Here is a 25,731-nt window from a genome sequence, read left to right as displayed (position 1 = left end):
ATATACACATACTAGGGCCAATTTAGACAGGAACCAGTAACCTACCAGCATGTCTTTGGAGTGTGGGAGATAAACAGAGTACCCAAGGAAGCCCATTCAAAAACTGGAGAACTTAGTTCTCATGGACTTGTTTCTATGGGCACCCTGCAAGGAAGAGCCAAAATACACGGCAAGGGATGGAACTTCTGTCTGGCCTGAAATATTTATTGGTGGCCATACACACCTCAATCTTATTCAATTTGATGTGTGATTTGATCAGATTGATCCTAAGAGAGCCAAAGAGTGTGAAACCTTCGTCCAAAAAAAGACCAAGGAAAATTCCAAGCTCTATTTACTGACCCGCATGCGACCAACCAATATGATCCGTCTAACAGTTTGCGTTAAAAACAGGGTTTAGTCTGCACACATTTGCAAATAAATGCATGAGCTACAGGCCCCGGCAAGGCATCCTGTTACCTGTAGTCCCTACCTCCTGACTTTTCTTTGGCCTTTTTTTGACATGTGTTGCCCTACAGTGCTCCTTGCTTCAAAGGCCAGTTATAGGTGGGAGCAGTGGCTAACGTTTTTTGTACTGGGGGGGGGATATCTGCTTCAACAATCATTTTGAAATACACTTCCATGTGTGTAGAGTATTGATTGACTAGTTGTTGACTGTAGATCGATTATGCCTATTGGAAGAGATTGATTGGAAAAGAAATTTATCAAAGTGTGTATGGCCACCATTAGAATAATTTAGCATTCTACAAAGTTAAATATAATTAGCAACCAGCAAAATTTGCTGATCACAAATTCACAGATAATGTATCAATAGGCAGCCTTAAAAATAAATGTCCAATTAATAAATGTCCATAAGAAAACCTATACATCCATAGAAATAAAGGAGAATCCCGACACCAGTTTCAGTGTATAGAAGATGATCCTACACAGCATCACAGTGTGTAATTAAATACTCTTACCAGATCGCATTGACCCTCAAGTTATAGAGTGGTCAACTGCGCCCTCCTGCCCAAGCAAATTTTTGGCTTTCAGCGATGTTGCTTTTTAAATGACAATTGCGCGGTCATGCTACACTGTACCCAAACAAAATTTTTATCATTTTGTTCCCACAAATGGAGCTTTTCTTTTGGTGGTATTCGATCATCTCTGGGGGGTTATATAATATAATTTTTTTTTTTTTTATGTAATATAATTTTTTTTTTTTTTTTAACTAGTATAGGCGGTGATCAGCGACTTATAGTGGGACTGCGCTATTGCGGCGGATAAATCGGACACAGGATCAATGCCTTCCCTACTGACAGAATGGCGATGTGCCTTGTTTACATAGACAGATCGCCATTCTGATGATAGGATCGGATGGGAGGACATACTAGGTAAGTGTTCCTGCACAAGCAGAGCCACCTTGCACAGTCGACAAGCGGTAAATAAACACAATCAGTACAAAGAGTATTTGTCTACAATTCTGTTTTCAGTACAGATATCCTGTAGCATTCTTGCAGGCTGCTCGGCGATATGAACCTCAATTACAACCACAGTCTACAAGTCAGCAGGTTCAATGTAGAGCTGCAGTTAGTTTTTTTTAAGCTTGGTGTCAATAATTTACTCGCCCAGTCTCTCCTCTTCTGTTTATCCTCATCCTTCCTTTTTATGTGGAATAAATAACTTTTTAATGCTGTGATTTTGGGAACATCTGAAACCCAACAGGAGAAGAATTTGACAGAGATCAAACCCGAGATAGCTTCAAACTAGTTCTGTGTTCAGAGATAAAAATACGTTGTTGAAGCGTTGGAAAAACAAGTTGTGTGGAAGCGTCTTTAGGGAAGTGGGAACGGACATCCCGCTGTTGTTTAGGACTCTGCAGGTTGACTGCCATGTTCAGTCTGGCAAAGGGTTCACCGGGCGCACAGATAAATGTGATTTCCAAGGCTGACACAACCAAATGAGAATGGAGGCAGATAGATTTTCACATTTCTGATAACATATTCTCACAGTGCATATGTCTTTGTAGGAACGTCTTTGAAGACATCTAGGGAGGATTTTGGCAGCTGGTCCATCAAAGTATTTGATAGAAGGTGTCCGATTTGAACAAAAACATAAGAAACACATTTGCTGTCTGGTTCCCAAATAGCACACCCTCTGTGATAGCTAATATTGATTTTTATCGTTCCTTCCATTATACCTCGGTCAAAATGTGCGCTAGAAAAAAGATGAATACTTTTTCTGAGGCAAATTTGAAGCAAAACTAAAGTTTTTATTCGAATTACCGTCTCTACACCATAGGGTCTTTTTTTAATGAAACATTTGTTAGTTGAATGTCAAACACATTCATGCATGCTGCACATATTCTGGCTGTAATTTCTCACCCCCTATGGGAAATGTAGTTCAAAACATCTGAGGTGCCAAGGTTTGCCATCACTGCCCTATGATCATTGGGTGTCATCTAGTGGCCAAAATGCAGTATGTTTTCTCATTGAGGTATTTCAAAAACTATACTGCATTTTGGCTACTAGGTGGAGCTCATGATCATAGGAATGAATCTTTTAGAAAAATTACATGCAGAATTTGTGCAGCATGCAGGAATGTGTGACATTTGTCCAACTAATGTTTTATAAACAGACCCCTATCTGTACTGAGTTTACATTTTCTCCCTGTGCTCGTATTGATTTTTCTCTGGATATTCTGGGTAACTCCGACACCCAAAAGACATTCTGGTGGGTTAATCGGCTCCTGTCCAAATTTGTCCTAGTTTTTTGTTTGTATGTGAGATGGAGACCTTGGATTGTAAGCCCCATTAGCCCAGTAACTGATGTGAATGTGCAGTATATAAAGCGCTGCGTAGCTTCTAAGTGCTATATAAATGTCTGTAATAATATTTCCTATTGAAAAGATGGAAAACAGTCTTCCTTGAAAATCCTTTGGCGCCAGACTCTTCTGGGTTGAAGGAAACGCACCTATAGATTTTCTGCATTTGACACGTCTAGGACTGCCGAATGCTGGAGTCCCCCCCCCTTGTAGTTTCTTCCATTCCAAGTCGCTAGAGGACTCAGGGCTGCAGGAAGGAAGCACAATGCACAGCAGGGGACCGGGCATCATACTAGATGAAGTGTTCCAAATGCAGAAGGTCTTTGAGCAAGGTTAGTTTTTCAATCCAGAATGGCTTGAGGGCATGGAACAGTATAGACTAGGGATTGACTGGTATTGGTGCCGATACCAAGCATTTGTGCAAGTATCGGTACTCCCCCCTAATGCTCCCGAAACCGATACTTTGCGCTGGGATTTTCTTCAATACAAAATGAATGGGTGCAAATCGCACTGCAAAGAATCACAATTCCTGTCCAAATCGAATGAGATCTTCCTCCACCGCTCGTGTGTGTGTGTGTGTGTGTGTGTGTGTGTGTGTGTATAGAAAGGGATTAAAGTGCCATCTAGTGGGTAGTTTTATAAAATTTAGAACTCACAGTACATATCTGGTAGCAAATCGGGGCCGCTGGAGATAGCGGTTTAATCCCGCTCTACACACACAGGGAAATCACATGTGATTCGGACAGGAATCGCACGAATTCCTGTTCAAATTGCAAGTGATTCTCTGCAATGCGATGTGCCTCATTTTTGTTTGTATTGACGCAAAGTATCGGTACTCTGTATTGGCGGTACTCATACTTGCCGAGTATCGGTGCAACCCTAGTATAGAATTTTAGAGAAATTCTGAACCAAATTCGTGCAGCATGCACAAATGTGGGTGACATTCGTCCAACTAATGTATTAGAAACAGAACGTTCTCTGTATGGGGTTTGCATTTTCTTCCATTGCTTGCATGCTTTACCATGCAAGTACCCTGGTTCCCTCCCACACCCCAGAGACATGCTGGTGGGTTAATAGGCTCCTGTCCTAGCATGCGTGATAGGGACCTTAGACTGTAAGCAACTTGAGCACAGGGCCTGTAGTGAATGTACGGTATGTAAAGTGCTGTGTAAATTGTCTGTAATAATTCCTATTGAAAATTTGAAATGCACTCTTCTGGGTTGAAAAAGGAAACTCCCTTACAGATCTTCTGCATTCAGCCTGTCTGGGACTGTCGGATGCCGTGCTCTGTGGTTTCCTCTGCTGGCCCCCACGTCACTACAAGACACTGGCTGGAGGAAGGAACCACAACGGACAGCATAGGACCAGGAAATGCGCCAGATGAAGATCTTAGGCCCCAGTCAAACCAGAGCATTTTATAACTTGAAGCTCAGAGCTTAGTACTCGGTCACCTGGAGCTCGACACCTGATGCTGAAAATGGAAGCTACTTTTGAAGCAGAATTAAACATTTTTGGCCCCATAAACTTTAAAAGATAAGTTCACCTTTTTTAAAAAAAATAATAAATGCACACCTTTTTGCAGGTTTAAAAAAATGTGCATTTTTTTTTACTTGGAGCCTGGAAAGCATTGCACCTGTGATCAGCAGACTGTGGGTGCCATGCAGCCATCCTGCAGACTTAGTGTATCTGTCTGCTGGTATCTCATATGGGCAGAAAGATGCATATTGACAAGAAGAATGAATGAACTACAAGAGCGCTCAGCAGTGCCATGGTAGTTCATTTAAACTACAAGCTGACAGCTTCAAAGGCTGTTGGGATTTGTAGTTTCCTATTCACAGAGGACTGTGAATGAGTGACGCAGGTGGGTAGAGCCCCGTACGGCCATGTTATTTTCAAACGGTGACAGCGGGCACCCGGAGAAGATGCCTACCCGCTGTCGCTAGGAGAGGGGGAGAGGCTGCAGCTTTGTGGACTTTCCTGTTATAAATGGTTCATTTTGCAGTGGTGTGATTCCTATATTCTCTTTTTACTTTTGTTGTGACACATGTGCATATGTATGATCACCTTATGTATTGTTTAGCGCTGCACTTATGAGATTTTTTAAAGGTTTTTACACAACATTTGTCAATTGTGGTGCTAGCAGCTTTTTTTTTTCCACCATTTACCAGCGCGGTAATTTCCTTTCATTTTTAATATCAGAGCTAGAGCTCTCTAATCGGTAGGAAACATGTTTTGCTGATTTGATATAGGTCTGATTCAGCAGGGGGCATGTCGGACCTCTGCAGCGAGACAGCTGCTTCCACATAGAGAGAAAGGGTCCTTCTCTACAGCATGCTGGCAATGGACAGGCTTTTCTGCTTGGGCTGTGGCTGCTTTCTAAAGAAAATGGAACTGCAAGACACCTTTTGATGTACCCGTGATGAGCGCTTTTAGTGAATTCAAGCTGAAAGCTAAGTTAGGCTTTCATTGTTTTTTAAAAGATTGTAAATGCATATTTTTTTCTTTAAAATAAACATGTCATACTTATCTGCTCTGTGTAGTTGGTTTTGCACAGAGCAGCCCCGATCCTCCTCTTTTCAGGTCCCCGCCGGTGCTTCTGGCTTCCCCCGCTGAGTGCCCCTATAGCAAGCCGCTTGCAATGGGGGCACTCATGTGGGCTTGCTCCTGAACTGGCTCTGTATGCCCGACCCCCTGCTTCCTGCTCACTGGTTATCTCTGAGCCAATGAGGAGATAGAGGAAAGAGCCGATACTCTCATGCATATCGCTGGATTGAGATCAGACTTGGGCATTTATAAGGGGGGGGGGCTGAGGAGGAGCTACACAAAGAAGTTTTTTTTTTTTACTTTAATGCTTAGAATGAAAAAGCTTCAGCCTTTAGAACCACTTTAATTGTATATTATTTATTTTTTTAAATATTTTTTTTTTTTTTTTTTTTAGGAACGGTGGTATATTCTCTACCTGACGCCTACCAGAATACATCGAAGGAAGTTTGACAGTAAAGGAAATGAAATTGAGCCCAACTTCAGCGACACAAAGAAAGTGAACACTGGCTTCCTCATGTCTTCTTTCAGTAGGTGTTACATTTTATTAGGTTTGAACAAATTTCCTTCTGTTCTTATCGGAACACACAATAAGAGGACAATATGTGACCGGTCTAAACTACGTGGCATGTTCACCAATGCCAGGAGCCTGGCGGACAAGATGGGTGAACTAGAGATACTGTTGAACGAGTAGGATTTAGATTTTGTGGGAATTTCAGAGACCTGGTTCAACAGCTCTCATGATTGGCTGGCAACCATTCAAGGGTATTCCCTTTATCGCAGGGATAGAGAGGGTAAAAGAGGGGGAGGGGTATGCCTGTATATCAAGAATAATGTACAAGTGAATGTGAGAGATGACATCAATAAGGGAGCTAGGGAGGAGGTGGAATCCTTATGGGTAGAGCTCCAAAGGGATGAAGCTAAGGGGAAAATAATACTGGGAGTATGCTATAGACCCCCTAACCTGAGGGAGGAGGGGGAGACGGACCTACTATCACAATTTGGATTAGCAGCAAAAATGGGAAGTGTTATAATGGGGGATTTTAATTATCCAGACATACTGGGCGGAGGGAACCACAACTGGCTCGCCAGTTCCTAAATGTCTTGCAGGACAATTTCGTGGGTCTGATTGTAGATGCACCAACTAGAAACAAGGCGTTACTAGATCTACTGATTACCAACAACACAGACCACCGGATGTGGTAATACGGGGCAATCTAGGAAACAACGAACACAGGTCAATTGGCTTCAGTATAAATCACACAAATAGGAAACATAAGGGGAATACAAAGACACTGAATTTCAGAAGAGCCAACTTCCCTAAACTACGAACCTTGCAAGAAGGCATGAACTGGGATAAAATCTTAGGAAAAAAGAATACGGAGGAGAGATGGGTTTGCTTTAAGAGCATATTAAATAAGGGCATTAGCCAATGCATCCCACTGGGTAATAAATTTAAAAGAGCGAACAAAAGTCCTGGATGGCTTAAATCCAATGTAAAGGAGAAGGCCTTCAAAAAATACAAGGTTGAGGGATCATCATCAGCATTCAGACTTTATAAAGAATGCAACAAGAAATGTAAAGGTGCAATTAGGGCAGCTAAGATAGAACACGAAAGACACATAGCGGAGGAGAGCAAAAAAAAATCCCAAGAAATTCTTTAAGTATTTAAACAGTAAAAAAGGGACGAGAGACCATATTTGCCCCATAAATGAGGAAGGACATCTGGTTACAAAGGATGGGGAGATGGTGAAGGTATTGAATTTATTCTTCTCCTCAGTCTTCACGAGTGAATCGGGGGGCTTCAGTAACTAAAACTGCAGTGTTTATCCTTATGACACATCTAGGAAGCACCACCATGTCCATGGTTAACAGAGGACAGAATTAAAATTAGACTTGGGAAACTTAACATTAATAAATCACCAGGACCAGATGGCTTGCATCCGAGGGTACTTAGGGAACTCAGTCAAGTAATTGCCAGACCATTGTTCCTAATTTTTACTGACAGTCTACTGACTGGAATGTTACCAGCTGATTGGAGAAAAGCCAATGTAGCACCAATATTTAAAAAGGCAAAAATGCATCCGTGGGAATTCCAAACCAGTTAGGCTAACATCAATAGTATGCAAGCTCTTGGAGGGATGATAAGGGACTATAAACAAGATTCTAGTAATGAAAACGGTATCATTAGCAGTAATCGGCATGGATTCATGAAGAATCATTCTTACCAAACAAATCTATTAAACTTCTATGAGGAGGTGAGTTGCCATCTAGATAAAGTATGGCTGTAGACGTGGTGTATCTGGATTTTGCAAAAGCATTTGGCACAGTTCCCCATAAATGTTTACTGTACAACGTAAGGTCCGTTGGCATGGACCATAAGGTGAGTACATGGATTGAAAACTGGCTACAAGGGCGAGTCCAGAGGGTGGTGATAAATTGGGAATGCTCAGGGGTGGGTAGTGGGGGCCCCCCAGGGTTCTGTACTGGGATCAATCCTGTTTAATTTGTTCATAAACGACTTGGAGGATGGTGTAAACGGTTCAATCTCTGTATTTGTGGACGATACTAAGCTAAGCAGGGCAATAACTCCGCAGGATGTGGAAACCTTGCAAGAAGATCTGAACAAATTAATGGGGTGGGCAACTACACGGCAAATGAGGTTTAATGTAGAAAATTGTAAAATGAATGCATTTGGGTGGCAAAAAAATGGATGCAATCTATACACTGGGGGGAGAACCTCTGGGGGAATCTTGGATTGAAAAGGACCTGAGGGGCCTAGTAGATGATAGGCTCAGCAATGGCATGCAATGCCAAGCTGCTGCTAACAAAGCAAACAGAATATTGGCATGCATTAAAAAGGGGATCAACTCCAGAGATAAATCGATAATTCTCCCGCTCTACAAGACTCTGGTCCGGCCGCACCTAGAGTATGCTGTCCAGTTCTGGGCACCAGTCCTCAGGAAGGATGTACTGGAAATGGAGCGAGTACAAAGAAGGGCAACAAAGCTAATAAAGGGTCTGGAGGATATTAGTTATGAGGAAAGGTTGGGAGCACTGAACTTATTCTCTCTGGAGAAGAGACGCTTGAGAGGGGATATGACTTAAATTTACAAATACTGTATTGGTGACCTCACAATAGGGAGAAAACTTTTTTGCAGAAGGGAGTTTAATAAGACACGTGGCTACTCATTTAAATTGAAAGAAAAGAGGTTTAACCTTAAACTACGTAGAGGGTTCTTTAATGTAAGAGCGGCAAGGATGTGGAATTCTCTTCCACAGGCGGTGGTTTCAGCGGGGGTCATCGATGGTTTCAAAAAACTATTAGATTAGCACCTGAACGACCGCAACATACAGGGATATACAATGTAATACTGACCTATAATCACACACATAGGTTGGACTTGTGTCTCTTTTTTCAACCTTGCCTACTATGTAACTATAAATTTTGTCCTTTTAAACTGTTGGTGCTATATAAATCCTGTGTAATAACGCTGTCAGTGAGGGTTGTTGACACTGCTTACACGCTAAATTCTCCATTTTACATGCGGGTAGCTGTTAGTTTTTACTAACAGTGAGCTGCGGTGAGGGGGTGCTGTGATGTGGCTTTTTTTTTTTTAACTTCATTTGAAGTGTCACAAAGTGACACTTCATTTATGCCCTAACACACCAGCACAGTGACATTTGCTGCCTTCCTGTGCGCTGCAGTAAAAATGCTACGTCTGCCTTTTACCATAACTTACCGCTTCTCCTGGCTGTGTTGCAGTGTGAACAGGGCACATAGAAAACCATTATTTTTCTATGTGCCTTGCAGTTATTGCCGCTTATACAGTGCAAAAGAACGCCAGCCACTGCAAAGTGTGAGCAAATCTTGTATTATAAATTTTTTTTTAGATGGATGCTCTGGATTGTTTGCCGGATTGACTGGTCTGGTAGGCTGCTTAACCACCTCTTTCTCATTGGGAAAAAAAAAAAAAAAACACTCCAACCCAAAGACTGAACTAAGTGCAGAATTCTTGGGTTACAGAGGCTCCAATTCAGACAAATGTGGTGTTAATGGTCAGCAAAGCCAATCTTGTAGACTCAAGAAGTTTCTCATTCTACAATAAAAAAAAATTATAAAATGAAATAAAGTTGCAGTCCCTTCCAATGTTACATATGAAACCTTTATATATATGATGCATATACTCATATAAAACAGAATACATTACAGAATTAATACAACATCCCATAAAATACATCCCACCCACTACCATCAATCTCCATAATTCATGTTAGCTAAAAAGAGGAGGAAAACAAAGCTAACTTTTCCCAACATACCTTAGTGTAGTGATCAGTAAAGCAAATTGGACACCTTCACTTAAAGCAAAACTTCACCCTAAAGGGGAAGTTCTGCTTTATGCCCTCCTCCCCCGTTTTTCTTTTGGAACTTGACAGGTACCCGCTCCGTCTAGGTCAGTGTTCCCCAAACTGCGGCCCTTTGCTTGCTTTAATCCAACCCTTGGGGCACTGTTTCATCCATTGATACCAACAATGGGGCATTATTCCTCCCACTGACACCAATGAAGGGGCTCAATTCCCACCAGTGACCCCAACGACGGAGCACAATTCCTCCCACTGACACCACTGATGTGGCACAATTGCTTCCACTGAAACAAACCATGGGGCATTATTTATGTCCCACTGATGTTGGGACCTTTTCTACTCCCAATGCCCACAGTCCTGCCCCCCCCCTAAAGTCTGAAGGCCAGAGAACTGGCCCTTTGTTTAGAAAGTTTGGAGACCCCTGGTCTAGGTGATCCAACCGCAAGTTCCCCGCAACCTTCTGGGACACATCACAAGTCCCAAAAGGCAGCTGGAACTTAAAGCACAGCGTGGCGGGAAGCTGGCTGTGAAGCTGCAAGGAGTCACAGCTGGCTTCCTACAGTTAACATGCCAGCGCTGGGGACCTGAAGAACTGGGTCAGGTGAGGACGGTGCTTGATCCGTGGACCGGTGGGTGTCTTTTTATTAAAAGTCATAAGCTACAGTATTTGTAGCTGCTGACTTTTAATTTTCAAAAACAAACATAAATTCCCAGCTCACTTACCGGCCATCCTGCAACAAACCAAATTGACCCGTTTAACAGTTCATGTTAAAAACAAGAGTTTTAGTTTGCACACATTTGCAAATACATGCGTAAGCTGCAGCGGCCATGTCACAGCACTCCAGTGTACTGCAGTCCTAACGCTATAATTGTGAGGGTCTCCCAAGTTGGAGCACATACATAATAATAGATTGGGGGGTATGCCTAGAGCATAGGAGCACACTGGACACCCAGCAATAGCACAATGACAGCGAAGGTGTGTAGAGTGTCCCCTCACCAAATGACAACCACCCGAACCTATAAGTAACCTTTGCAGCAAGGAGCACATTGAAGGGTGACACATGTCAAAAACAAACAAAATTTCCCAGCACACTTGCCAGTCTGCAACAAACCAAATTGACCCTGTCTAACCGTTAACGTTAAAAACAAGGGGTTTAGTTTGCACACATTTGAAAATATATGTGTATGCTGTAGAGCCACCTGAATAATGATGCAGCTTTTTGTTCTTTTTTTCACATGTTAGCCTGGCTATTCTTAGCTGCTGTGTTGTAGAAAAAAAGTCCACTTGCAGATCACAGTAGCTCAAGAGACAAATTATTGCAGCTGTGTAATCTATTAGTGTACACTATTGAATGCAATTTTTTTTTTTTTTTTTTTTTTAATGGAAGTTGTGTAATTTCCTAAATTTGGGTTGATATAGTTATCCAACGGTCCCTGTAAAGCAGGGTTGGAGAGTGAGAGGAAGATGCAGTACATGGACCCAATCGGTATATGTACTGATGAGAGGCATGCTGATAGGAGGAGAGAGCAGAGGGACTATTGAGGCACTTACAAAAGAAGGCTGGGTTCACACAGCTCCAAAGCAGTCTGCGAGATCCCATGCACTGCTGTAAAAACCCGGATGCCTGCCTAGGTCGTCAGCCAAGTGATCCATGGGAGATTAAGAAAGTGGTGGCACATCCAGGGAATAAAACCAGAACTTTATTGAAAATCCATAAAAAGATGAAACGTGACACACATAAGGTCCACAGATGCTCAGTAGATGTGTTTCACACTCTTGTGCTTACTCATTACCAATTGATGCACTAATCACTGTGCTGCTTCTCCTTTCACTGTCCATTCACAGGCTGGCATGGATCCAGGATGACTTGGGCTAAAAGAGAGAGTGCGTGTACATGTGTTCCAACGGCCAGAATAAATGAACATTTTGGCCAGTAGAATTTACTCTCAAATGCCATACGTGCCTGAACGTGGCTTATTTTTATTTTCAGAATCCTGTGTGCATGAGACTGAAAAGGTGAAGAAATGTCTTGTGCTAGTTATTGATGATTAATCGCATTTCTTTGTCACCAGAGGTGGAAGCAAAAGGTGAAACTGACAAACTCTCAACAGAGGAACTGAAAAGTCTCATCAACAAAGAGGAGCTAACAAGAATTAGCGATAAATTCCTTCCCAAGGACACAGTGGCCTTTTGGCTCCCAGAAGCCGAGATGGAGAAAACTGAGCTGGAGATCGGGGAGAAGTTACGGGTGAAGACAATCGGTGACGGACCGTTTTTATGTAGGTATTTTAATTTTTTCTTCTTTGTGCAATGACGTTAAAGTGAAGTAAAGGTTCATTTTTTATTTAACATGTTTATATAACAAACATGTCATACTTACTTGCTCTGTGCAAGGGGTTTGCACAGAGCATCCTTGATCCACCTTTTCTGTGGTCCCCCAGCGGCGCTCCTGGCTCCTCTTCTTCATCGGGTGCCCTCACGGAGAGCCGCTTCGCCTGGCAGCATTTGTGTGGGCGCGCTCACAATCCCGCTGCTGCGTCCATTGGTACAGATCGCAGGACTCAGCCCCGGCTTCCGTGTCACTGGATTTGATTGACAGCAGCGGGAGCCAATGGCTCCTGCTGCTATCATTTTATCCAATGAGGACCCGAGACATCGGCTGGGCTCGTGCACATAGCTGGAACGAACAGGTTCAGGTAAGAAAATGGGGGGCGGCTCTGGCGGGCAGCTGCAGCACAGAAGGTTTTTTCACCTTAATACATAGAATGCATTAAGATGAAAAAACATGAGACTTTACAGCTCCTTTTAAGCACAGTTGAGTTTAAAGGAGAAGTATGTCCAAAGCGCTCTTTTGGCCATACTTCTTCTGTGGGTCACAGGGGTGCACTTAGTTTTTCACTCCTGTGACCCGGCTTCAGCCGACAACAGGCTAAAATTCACTGTCAGTTGACATCAGACTCCAAAGAAAGAAGGGCATTCAAGAGGCGCTGGGACTTTGATAAGAGTTTAAACAAGGTAGTGAGAGGGCAAAAAACATTTGGCTCAGGCCACGCCGCTCACAACAAGCAAGGTTACCCTACTGTGGGTACTCCAGCAAGTTACCAGGAAAAGACATGCATATACCGAAGGAGTGCCAGACCAAAAAATAAGAGACCAAATTCATTTATTGACAGTCAATGTGTTTCGGGGTCAAAGAAATTAGGAAAAAATCGTTGCTAGGGGAAGAAGTGAGTGGCCCACATCCCCTAATCTAGTAACCCAGGTCAAAGAAGCTCTCCCTTCATCAGGGCTGTGCAGGGAATCTGATTGCTAGGTTAGGATTCCTGGCCAGCAGTATCTGCATTAACAGTCAAAAATTGACATCAGAGCCAGTCCAGGCTCTTCAGGGATCCCGACAATGATGTTGGATCGGTCTAGATGCATGACTGGTAGCTGGCTCAGCCACTCAGCATGACACTGAGAGCCTGAGCCAGCCGCTCCCACCCTCTCCACAGTTCAGTGTTCCAGTGAGCGCTGGAGGGGCAGAGCCAACAGTGGTGACTGACAGTTCTATGTGATGTCAGCCAACAGTGGATTTTTGCCAAGCTGTTGGCTGAATCTGGGTCACAGAAGTGCACTCTTGTCACCCAATCAGAACAGACCAAAAGACTGAGTGATCAGCAGTTCTTGATCGCTCAGTTCTTGGTGTAAAGCCAGCGGGGGACAGCTAAAGTATTGTATTAATGCTGCAGCCATCTAGATGAGTATGTCTTTGATTTTTGTTTTTTGTTTTTTTTTTAAACCCGCACTTCTTCTCTTTTAAAGAAACCTGTACTGAGAAAATAAAAGATCTGTCGTTGTTGAACTATCCTTGAAAATTGCTAGTTGTAAGGCTACTTATGTTGATACAAAGACTTCAAAACTGATTCAGTTGTCTTAAAAAAGAAAAGTGCACAATTTCTGACCTTTGCCTGACTTGACTTACCGCATACTTGTTCTGGGTCAGTGACTCGGGCTACTAGCATTTCCAGAAGGTAGTCAGTAATGGCATTGCATCTTCTTTATTGATAGAATCATCACAATATCTTGATGATGAAGTATTAGGTATAAGAAATTTTTACATAGTTACATTGGTGCAGCTTGGAGACAATGTAGCTATGTATACACATAACCTGTGGGATTTCCATCGAAGATGGACATCTCTTTAGTAGGCACTGCTAATACAGTGATCTCCGCTAGCTTCCAGGACCTGTCCCAGTTTAGTGAACACAGGAGGTCGCTCGGAACAGACGCCATTCCAGGAACACTTTTTTTTAATAAATACATTTTGAAGTGGATTTACTAAACTGGAGAGTGCAAACTCTGGTGCAGCTCTGCATGGAAGTCAATCCGCTTCTAACTTCAACTTGTTCAATGTTTTTTTTTTTTTTTTATCTTAATGCATTGTATGCATTAAGATAAAAAAACCTTCAATGTGCAGCAGACCCCCCCCCCAATACTTACCTGAGCCCATCTCTATCCAGCGATGTGCTGCCACAGCCGTCCCTCCTGATTGGTTGCGATACAGTAGTGGCGCCATTGGCTACCGCTGCTGTCAATCAAAGTCAGTTAGCCAATCAGGAGAGGGGGATGGGGCAAACCGCGGTTCGGTGTCTGAATGGACACACACAGCTGCGGCTCTGCTTGGGTGCTTGCTGTGGGGGGCACTCGACAGGAGAGAGGGGCCAGGAGCGCCGGCGAGGGACCCAAGAAGAGGAGGATCCGGGCTGCCCTGGGCAAAACCAACTACACAGAGGAGGTAAGTATAACATGTTTATTATTTTTAAAGAAAAAAGAACAAGACTTTAAAGTGTAAGTTCACCTTTATCGAAAAATATGTAATCGGAACTTAAACAGATCCCCCCCCTCGGTCCGGCTGACCCACGTCAGCAGCCCGGGGCTTAGAAATCCTCTCTCCATCCAGGCAGCGTCTTCATAGCTGACAGGACAGGCTATGCGGCTGTTGATTGGTCGGTGCCGCCCATGTGGCACGGATATACCGGGGCTTAAAACCGGAGATTACCGTGGTCCAGGTCAGCGGGACCCAGGGGAGGAGGGGGACCTGTGTAAGTTCACCTTGCAGAGTTTTCTGTAAAGGTGAACCTGCCCTTTTAAACTTTGTAAAAAAAAAAACTGAAAGCTGGTTTTTATGCTGAGCACTAGATTGCACTCTCCAGTTTAAGTTAATCAACCCTAAATTGTTCTCTGATTGGACAAGGTAGAGAGGTTGGGCAGTGATGTCATAAGCGTATACTGTTTTATTTTATTTTTTTTTAACCTCTTTAACACATATATATCCAGTTGCACGAAAATTTTGCCTTAAATCCCAGCTGCAGCACATATGCATCCAAGGTGGTGTGAGATTCTGTGCTGAAAGCATTTTCTTGGTCACAGTTTGTGATGGGGAGCCTGTGCAACAAAGAAACCGCTTTGTCTCCTGGTGGCAAAGCCCACTTATAGGGCCACTAGGAGGCACTGAGAAAAGGTTAACGCTCTAACAGTGTTTGCTTTTATTTATTTATTTATTTATTAATTTCCTTTTTATTTATTAATTTTTTTGGGAGCAAACATGCTTCCCGGATGTGGGAGCAGAGGGATAACCTCATCATTCTGCTCTTCTCCTTATCCTATTACAGGCTGTTGTGCTGCTTTGTTGCAGTGGAAAAAAACTGCAGCCACTGATCTGGCTATTCTGTTTTCCAGGGTTGTCAGAAATACAACAGTGGCAGAAATCATTTTGTAAGAGTAGAATCCCCATAAATATGTTTCTATTGTTTCTGCTGCTGTCAGAGTTCAGATTTATTGGCGCATTTGATGGTAGCCATGAAATAGTAAAATTGATTTCATTGCTCTGGGGCTGATTTGCTAAAACTGGAGAAAAGGAAGCCAGAATATAATTTTTTTTTCTGTAATATGAAGGGAACACCTGACTGGATGGTACTGCCAGCAGCTGGATTTTTGTGCTCTTGTTAATTTCTCATATTAACAAATCAGCTCCAACTGTCTGCTAAAAGGTGAATTCTGATCTGTTGCTGCAGCTACTGCTTCTCATTCAGGGGCCATCATATATTTTTTACAAATATTTGCAAGCCAAAAAAAAAATTGGTTTTATAAATGAATGAGGGAATAATGCAACTTAAATGAATGCATAAACAGCTATGAGAAATAACTTCATATCAGAAGACCCCCCATCTCTTCAGAGGTCTTCCTATCACGTCAGTCCCCCTTGCACATCAGAAGCTCCCCATCATATCATACATTCAAGTCGCCTCTAACATCAGTTATCCTATCAGAGGTCCCCCATATTTCAGGGTTCCAATTGGAGTCCCCCTTTCACTGAAGAAGCTTTTAACATCACATCAGGGCTTCCCTTTCACTTCCTAGACCCCCTAACTTATCAGAATTCCCCCCCCCCCCCTTATAATTACAATCAGAGCTCCACCATGCAGCAGGGTCCCCATGGAAGTCTCTCCATTACATCAAAAGCTCCCCATCATTTCATAGCCCCCCTTACATATCAGAGTCCACTCTTACATCAGGCTTCCCATCAGAGCTCCCCCATACAGCAAGGTCCCCATGGGAGTCTCTCCATTACAACAAAAAAACCCCATCACTTCATATTGATGGAGTCCCCCTTTCACTTCAGAGGCCTTCCCCATCACATTAGAAACGGCCCACTTCACATTCGAGTCCCCCTTTCTAAAGCTCCCCATTACTTGATAGCCCCCCCTGTACTTATTAGAATCCCCCTTACATCAGGCTCCCAATCAGAATTCCCCCATGGGAGTCCCCTCTTCTTTTCAGAAGCCCCCCCCCCCAATCACTTCATAGACCTCCCTTTAATCAGGGTTTCTATAAGAGCCCCCCCCCCCACTTCAGGGTCCTGATCAGAAGTGGTTTGAATTGTCAGTCTTTAGATTGAGTCTGAGGATTTTTTTTTTTTTTACTCTACTGTCCTATGTTTTAAATAAAACCATTAACATTGCATACCTTTGTATTAGTTCTTTGCTGCCTTGAAAACCCCTTCGTTTTTGGGGGACCAATACCCTTTTTTGAGGATATACCACTGACCTTAGCTGCCAGCCAGTAAAAAATTCATAGGGGGCTGGATATGACCTGCGGGCCGTAGTTTGGAGACCACTGCTCCTAAAGGAATAAGAAACCTGTTGTGGTAAGCCTATTCTAACCTACTTTGATTAATCTTTGTGTTTTTCTCTTTTAGTTTCTTTAGCAAAAGTTGATGGTGGTACGGTGACAAAGTGTAATTTTGCTGGCGATTCGCAAACTGGAGCATCTTGGACAGACAACATTATGGCCAACAAATCTCTCGGCAGCACACCCATTCCTGAACCCCGGGGCCAAGGTGATGGTGCAGAAGATGATGAATGGGTATGATGATCGCCAGTATTGATTACAATAAACAGCCTATGGCCACCTATTTTGTACTTGCCTCAAAACAAGCAAGATTTATTAGTCAAACTTGACTTCTTCCAGAAAGTTGACTTTGGTCCTGCCACTCTTACTTCCCCAATTTTACTAGCCAGGCAGGCAGCCCACACTGATAAATCTGTAAGATGTATTTGGAGTCAGGAAGGAGCCCCCTCTCTGATTTGCCTATTCGAGTACTCTGATTATTAGAGCCTATGGGGTACTCCAGTACTGATAAGTAATTAGCAGTGCCGCTGTTTTGGAACTTCATCTCAATACTGTAAATCTGACCATGTAAGCTTAGTTGCAAGCTTACACTGCGATCACATAAGGGGTGCTTTTCTAGCACACTATGGATCTCTCTTTTTAGATATAGCACTTGTCCATATATTTGGTATATCCAGAATATCAGAAAGTCTGTTCTTTACAGTGATAATTCCAAAAGCTTGCATGTTTGTATCTTTATCCAACATAATGAGGGTCCGATGGGTGCTACTGTCTATGTACTAAAGGCTAAAGCTGGCCATAGATTGATCGGTATTGGACTGGTTCAGCAGGGAGCGTCTGAATTTCAATCCATCTATGGCCAATCCTGTTTGTAAAAAGTCAATCTAATGATCAGCTTCTCACAAATGGGCTTGTTGGCAAATTTTTGTTCGACCAGCGCTGCAGCCGACTGGCTGAGACGCTGATCAGTGTATTCTGACAGCAGAGGAGTCCCAACTGTCAGAACACCCTAACAGGAAAAGGAGGTGGTGTCAGACTTCTCCTCTCCCCACAATGCACCTTCCAGGTTCTTCCCACACCTCCCTCTCTTTCCCCCTGCTCTTTCGAAGTGCACTGCATTCGTCTTTTCTCTCCAGCTTGTCTGAGGGTCGCAGTCATTTATCGGCCTCCTGGACCAGTGTCATGCTTTCTGGATGATTTCTCTGCATGGCTACCCTACTTTCTCTCCTTTGAAGTACCTGCCATCATCCTAGGTGACTTTAACTTTCCAATCAATGTTAATACTGCAACTACTTCTCAACTACTCAACCTAACCTCCTCTTTTAACCTAACACAATGGACACAAACCACCACTCACTCCAATAGCAATACTTTCGACCTTGTATTCTCCCATCGCTGCACTCCCTGCAACCTCTCTAACACCCCCTTTCCTCTCTCTGATCACAACCTTATCTGTTTCACACTCTCCTTGTCTCCTACCACCCATGCTACACACCCTCAAACCACTACCTGCAGAAACCTTCGCAACCTCAACCCTTCCCTTCTTCATTCTGCTACTGATGGCCTTTATGATAAAATCGCACCCCTGCCCTGCCCAGACCTAACCACTTCCATCTACAACAACACGCTGTCATCCTCCCTAGATGTACTCGCTCCTCTTTCTACACACAGAACCAGACCCATCTGCCACAACCCTGGCAAACAGACGCCACCAGAAGTCTCAAGAGATGCAGCCGTGCTCTTGAGCGAGCATGGCGTATATCTACCTCACAAACTACAACCTTCTCGACCCCCTACAGTCCTGCTTCCGTCCACAACATCCCACTGAAACTGCCGTACTAAAACTCACCAATGACCTACTAACTGCTAAAACCAATGGCCATTACTCCATACTCCTACTCTTAGACCTCTCTGCTGCCTTCGACCACCTGCTTCTCCTCAACAAACTACACTCCCTTGGCCTCTGTGATTCTGCTTTATCCTGGTTCTCCTCCTACCGATCTCAGCGCACTTTCAGTGTCACTTACAACTCCATCTCCTCCGCTCCCCTTCCTCTTTCTGTTGGGGTACCCCAAGGCTCTGTGCTTGGGCCCCTCCCATTCTCGCTCTATACCTCCTCCCTGGGCCAGTTGATAACCTCCCATGGCTCCCAATACCACCTCTACGCCGATGACACCCAGATCTATCTCTCCACTCCTCAACTCACCTCCTCGATCTCCTCACGGATCTCAAACTTACTGAATGACATCTCGGTATGGATGTCACACCACTTTCTCAAGCTCAATCTTTCTAAAACTAAGCTTGTTATATTTCCTCCTTCCCAGTCCCCCCCCCCATGACTTTACCATTAAGATCAACAGCACAACCATTGGTCCCTCCACACATGCCAGGGTGCTAGGTGTAATCCTTGACTCTGACCTCTGCTTCAGCCACCACATCCAATCACTGGATAAATCCTGCCGCCTTAACCTCCGCAAGTTCTCCAGAATTCGACCCTTCCAGACTAATGACACCACAAAGCAACTCATTCACTCCTTGATTATTTTCTGCCTTGACTAATGCAAATCTCTCCTTAATGGCCTACCCTTACGCAGGCTATCCCCCCTTCAGTTGATTATGAATGCTGCTAGACTAATACACCTCACTAGCCGATCTGTGACTGCTGCCCCTCTCTGCCAATCCCTTCACTGGCTTCCCCTACCCCACTGTATTAAATTCAAAATGCTAACCACAACATACAAGGCCATCCACAACCTCGCCCCCAGCTACATCACCAACCTCATGTGCAGATATTGCCCTAATTGTCCCCTCCGCTCCTCCCAGGACCTCCTGCTCTCTAGCCCCCTTGTTACCTCCTCTCATGCTCACCTTCGGGACTTCTCCAGAGCCTCTCCTATCCTCTGGAACTCCCTGCCCCGGTATATCCGATAAGCCCCTAACCTGTCCACCTTTAGGAGATCCCTGAAAACTCACTTATTCAGGGAAGCCTATCCCACACCCACCTAACAAACCCATCAAATCATTCCCCGCATCTATTACCTTTTGTACCACCACCCCCTCCCTTTAGAATGTAAGCTCTATGAGCAGGGTCCTCCTGTCCCTTCTGTATTGTACTGTACTGTAACTGTGCTGTCCCCCCTCTACATTTTAAAGCGCTGCTTAAACTGTTGGCGCTATAAAAATCGTGTATAATAATAATAACACCGCGGGGAGGATGCTCCCATGCACCTTGATTGTGTGGATAGGGGAATCTGATCTTTGATCAGTTGTTCAGATTACTCCAGCAGGAGGTCTGTACTGATGTACTAACTTCGGTCATGGAGCTGAAGGAATTATGAATGGACTACAAGTGTGGCGACTTGTGCGTAATTGAGAATGAAGAGTCCCTCTGCTGCGGATCTCTGTGAATGGATGACGCAGTGGAGCTCTGCACAGTCACACTGAATTAAAAAAAAAAAATAACCTGGACCTGTGGCAAGAGGAACCCACATATTCAATTATAGTAGATGGGGATGTTTAGAGGGTTGGGGGGCTGCAGATGGTGTTAATGTGTTAGGTTAAACCCTAAATATAAAACATGGTTACAAAGGTGGACTTGGCTTTTAGGTTTGATTCACATCTATGCATTTTGCCTTTGAGCGTTTCTGCAGTGCTTTTAGATGTACTTTAACTGTTTTTACAGTTATTTGCCTTTTTTGACTTTTTTTAACATTTTTATTTATATTTACACTCTCTGTTTATTGCCGGTTGTTAAGAAGCGAGCAGGGAAGCCGGACACTGATTTCTTAACCGATGAGTCATCAGCTGTCATGTCAGCAGAAAGCAAAAAAAATTTACAAAAAAAACCTTACCAGACCCCTCGGTCTGGTGTGGATTTGGAGGGGACACCCAAATGGTGTGGGGTCCCCCCCAAAATCCATACCAGACCCTTATCCGAGCATGCAGGTCAGGAAAGGAAGGGGACGAGCAAGCACGCGCTCCCCCCTCCTGAACCATACCAGTACTTGAGTTTTGGATGTGGGTCCATTGAAGTCTATTACAAAACGCTGCATTTTGCGGGGAAAAAAAGTCCCCTACCCTTTCCCGAAAACAGAGGCACAAAATGCATTGATGTGAACGTGTTCCATAGGAACCCATGTTAACCACTTAAAGTGGTTGTAAACCCACTTTTTGGACTTCTACCTATAGGTAAGCCTACAATAAGGCTTACCTATAGGTAGTGGAAATATCTCCTAAACGTGCGCCGTTTAGGAGATGTTTCACTTGTAGTCCGCTGAAAATTCCAACGGCGCATGCACGGGGAAGAAACCAAACTAAGTGCCGTTTCTTCCCTAGCCTGTGCCGTTAATCGCAGCTCCCGTGCACATGCGCGGGAGTGACGTCATGTGGCTCCGGAGAATCACAGAGCCAGAGTCCGCGACCTGGAAGGAAGAGGGACCTGAAGATGGACGCTGCCTACACAGGGGACATCGCTGGATTCTTTTGCAGGTAAGTGGCACATAATGGGCTAGTTTGCGATGCATACTAGCCCATTATGCTTTTCATTTGCAGGCTTTGCAGCGAGCAAAAGAGGAAGTAAAACCCATCAGGCTTTACTTCCTCTTTAAGGACCAGGCCTCTTTCTGAGATTTGTTTACAAGTTAAAAACAGTTTTTTTTTGCTAGAAAATTACTCAGAACCCCCAAACATTATACATTTTTTTTTCTAACACCCTAGAGAATAAAATGGCGGTCGTTGCAATACTTTCTGTCACACCGTATTTGCATTAAAAAATAAGACAACAGTATTTTTTTTTATATTGTGAAAGATAATGTCACACCGAGTAAATTTAATACCCAACATGTCACGCTTCAAAATCACGCCCGCTCGTGGAATGGTGACAAACTTTTACCCTTAAAAAATCTCCATAGGCGACGTTTAAAAAAATTCTATAGGTTGCATGTTTTAAGTGACAGTAGGTCTAGGGCTAGAATTATTGCTTTCGCTCTACTGATCGCGGCGATACCTCACATGTGTGGTTTGAACACCGTTTTCATAAGCGGGCGCTACTCAGCGACGGGACGGGGCGCGTTTAAAACATTTTTTTTTTCTTATTTATTTTACCTTTTATTTTTTATTTTTACACTGTTTTTAAAAAAAAAAAAAAAAAAAGTGGCACTTTTATTCCTATTACAAGGAATGTAAACATCCCTTGTAATAGTAAAAAAAAGCATGACAGGACCTCTTAAATATGAGATCTGGGGTCAAAAAGACCTCAGATCTCCTATTTAGACTAAAATGCAATAAAAACAAAAAAAATTTGTCATTTAAAAAAAATGAAAAAAAAAAAAAATGGCCCTTTTAAGAGCTATGGGCGGAAGTGACGTTTTGACGTCGCTTCCGCCCTGCAATGACATGGAGACGGGTGGGGGCCATCTTCCCCTCACTCGTCTTCATGTCATGCCACAGGAAGATCCCGATCGCCTCCACCGTTGCCGACGGCTCTGGTAAGAGGCGGAGGGGACCGGAGAACAGCGGGGGGGGGGGCCTCTCCCGCCGCCCATAAAAGTGATCTTGCGGCGAATCCGCCGCGGAGACCACTTTTATCTGAAACCGGACCGCTCACTGAAGAAGAGGATACTGGGGTTATGGCAGCTAGCTGCTGCCATAACAACGATATCGTCCTTCAAAGTATCGACGTATATCATCGTGAGCTGGTCCGGAAGTGGTTTAAAAAAAAAAAAAAAAAAAAAAGAAATGCGTTTCTGCAAAAAGCATAAAAAAAAGGCATTAGTGAGAATCGAGCCTTAAATCTGTTTTATCTACCTATTTACTTTGGACAATGTATTTTTAAGCCATGATTTGCGATTTGAGTAAATTCATTTTTTATTTCATTTTTTAGGATAATTGAGGACACGGCTTTTCTTCCTGCTGACATTCCTCTGACCAAGTTTCCACGACGAGAGACTCAAAGCACTCCCATATGGAAAAAGTATATAACCTCATTGATTGGCAAGTTGCAAGTCTGAGCCCTGGTTCACATTAAATGCCACTTTGAGATCATACTATTTCACTTGAAGTAGCACGATTTCAAAGCTGCAGGTCAGTGTCACTTGCCCAGCATCTGTGCGACTTCATGCACAGATGTCTATGCAAGTCGCACCTGAAATTGCAAAAAATAGTGCAGGAAACTTTTTTTTTTTAAACTGGTGCGGCACCGCAAAGTCGGAGTTGCACCAATTTGAACAGTTCCATGACAAGTCGCACCGGTGTGAACTGGGGCTGAATCATCTTGTCTGAATCCTGTACAGTGTATAACAGTTTGTAGGGCTCCTACAACTATAAATGCTGACAGCTTGTAGACTAAAGCTCATACCATCATGATACGTGCGATTTACCTTGTGTTAACACTATAGAATCTGGCCATTGTGATTTCTTTAACATGTCTGTAGTAAAGCTTTATTTGTGTGCCTGTATTTTTTCCCTGCACATTGGTATGCCCTAAACATAGTATGTCAGTATAAGGCTTCATGTGCACGGGACGTTGTTCAACCTCTCCTGATCGATTAAGACCCCATGTACACGGGTCGCTGAGGAAAAGTCCTCTGAAAAAATTTTTTGGCACTTTGAAACCGGTGTTTTAAACACCTGTTTAGCCGCGTTTAACCGCGTTTATGTCTAGAAACGTTTATTAAAATTACCTCATTTAAGACCCAAGCTCCAAAAAACATTGTAAGTTAAAGGGGTTGTAAAGGTTCATGTTTTTTCTATGCATTAAGGTGAAAAAACATCCGACAATACCGACAGCTAGAAACTAGCGTCTAAAAACGGCCGCTTAACCGCGTTTGCGTCTAGAAGCGTTTGAAAAAAGAAACATTTTTTTTTTTTCAAAATAGTCAAACATGAAAAACGCCTGTAAACGAAACACGCCTAAACGCGTTTGGCGTTTGAAATGCCTCTAAACACAGCTTCTGAGCGCATTTTTTTGGGTTCCAAAAAAAGCCTCTAAACACAACTGCCTAGAAACGACTATAAACGAACCAGTGTACATGTACTGATAAGATAACATAGAGGAGAGTTCAGGAGCAGTTAAAAAAAATTCCCAACTGCTCCATTTACCAGCAGCAGTGTACATGAGGCCTTGATAACGTGGGAACGGTTTTGTTGCATATATTTTTTATGCTGGTTAATGCACACCAAAACAGGCTTTTCATTGTAATAAAATTAGACCCCATTTTATGTACTCCTCCTTTGCCAATAATGGGTCCCGCATATCAGATTTTGTTGGTGGGTTGAATCTGCCCATTCAGATATAATGGCTGTCATGAAGCACCTTTTAATATCTGCATGTTCATTGGTTCAGCCCTGAGTTCACCCTTTAGACCTCATTCACCTACCTAAGTGTGCGTTTTGGACAGCTGCCAAATTGGGACCAGCGGCTGTGTCCCAATAGACATGAATGGGACTACCTGCACACAAATGCATGGATCACCTGTGCATCCTGTGTATATGAAGAAGGCCCATGAGTGTACGCATAGGAACACCTGTGTGAATGAGGCCTTAAAGCAATACTGAACCACCAACTGCAATTTAATATCAATGACATGGTCACTGAGAGGTGCCTTTGTTTTTTTTAAAGGGGAGAGGGGGTGGTAACTATTACCAATACCCATGGTGTAGTAAATCTTATTCCATTTAGAATGCAGTAGTTCTTTTTTTTTCCAGAGTCTGAGCTGCAGTGAAATGTATTGAGAAAGGCAGGATGGTTTGTCTTGTGTATCGTATATTAAAACTCTCTGTATAAGTACATTTAAATCATTTGTGTGTACCAAAATATACTCATTTAATGATGTACTTTTATATGTGATTGTTTATTTTTTATAAAAATCAATAAAGATACCTTGCAGCTTAAAAAAAAATGTAAAACGATCCTGCAAAGGTGTCATTAAACCACATATTTTTTTTTTTTTTTTGGTTTTGTTTGCATTTCTTTTAGCTTTATGATCTCTTCCGATGTGCTGAAGATTGGCATCATCATCAGGACGGGAAGTCCCCGTACCACTGCCAGAACTAAGTGCTGTTTACTGTAAGTAGCTGATGCTACATGCAGTTTATACAGTGCTGACAGCGGGCGCATCTGTTAGTGAAGGAAATCAGTCGTTTGTACCAGCTTGGTCCAAACAAACTATTTTAAAATGAAATCAAACTTGGAATAAAGCTTTAAAGTCAAACTAAAAATACCTTTTAGTTCTAAAGCCTCGTACACACGATCAGATTTTCCGACGGGAAATGTGTGATGACAGGCTGTTGGTAGAAAATCCAACCGTGTGTATGCTCCATTGGACGATTGTTGTCGGATTTTCCGTGGACAAATGTTGGATGGCAGGTTTTAAAATTTTCCGCGGACAAATGTCTGTTGTCGGATTTTCCGAGCGTGTGTACACAAGTCTGTCAGACAAAAGTCCAAAGTACAAACACGCATGCTCGGAAGCAAGGACGAGCCAGAAGCGGTCGGTCTTGTAAACTAGCGTTCGTAATGGAGAATTAACATTCATGACGTGGCAAATTATGTAATCTCGAAAACAAATTTTCAAAGGCTTTTTTTTCTAGTAATGTCAAGAATAAAATTTATGCTTTTTTTTTTTTTTTTTTTTTTTATTTGGGCAAGTTGCCACAACACCATTTTCCTGTAGTTTTTAAGATCAAAGATACAACTATGTTGGTGTCCCTTGTCATTTTTACAAGTTTTATTCTACACAATTTTTTTTATTGTACATTAAAAGAGCATGTCTAATTTTATTTATTTTATCTGCCAATTGAACTTAAGCAAAAAGTGCATTCTATGCATCCAAAAATATAGTAAATATTCCAAA

General features: G+C 43.0%; 1 protein-coding gene across 1 annotated transcript in view; it reads left to right on the top strand.

The window, feature by feature from the left end:
• The window catches only part of ARPIN (actin related protein 2/3 complex inhibitor), a 35,719-nt gene extending 10,906 nt beyond the window's left edge, over positions 1-24,813 (top strand). Inside the window, exons 3-6 of the mRNA XM_073618484.1 lie at positions 5,738-5,870; positions 11,779-11,985; positions 16,947-17,113; positions 22,761-24,813. Coding sequence (XP_073474585.1) covers positions 5,738-5,870; positions 11,779-11,985; positions 16,947-17,113; positions 22,761-22,769 — 516 coding nt within the window. The 3' untranslated portion in view covers positions 22,770-24,813. The remainder of the gene's footprint in view (positions 1-5,737; positions 5,871-11,778; positions 11,986-16,946; positions 17,114-22,760) is intronic.
• Positions 24,814-25,731: the final 918 nt, after the last annotated feature.

The sequence above is a fragment of the Aquarana catesbeiana genome, linkage group LG03 (assembly GCF_042186555.1).
Source record: "Aquarana catesbeiana isolate 2022-GZ linkage group LG03, ASM4218655v1, whole genome shotgun sequence".
In the NCBI taxonomy this organism is placed as follows: Eukaryota; Metazoa; Chordata; class Amphibia; order Anura; family Ranidae; genus Aquarana; species Aquarana catesbeiana.
Note: the sequence above shows the minus strand (reverse complement) of the source record. Positions and strands in the feature narration are given on the sequence as shown.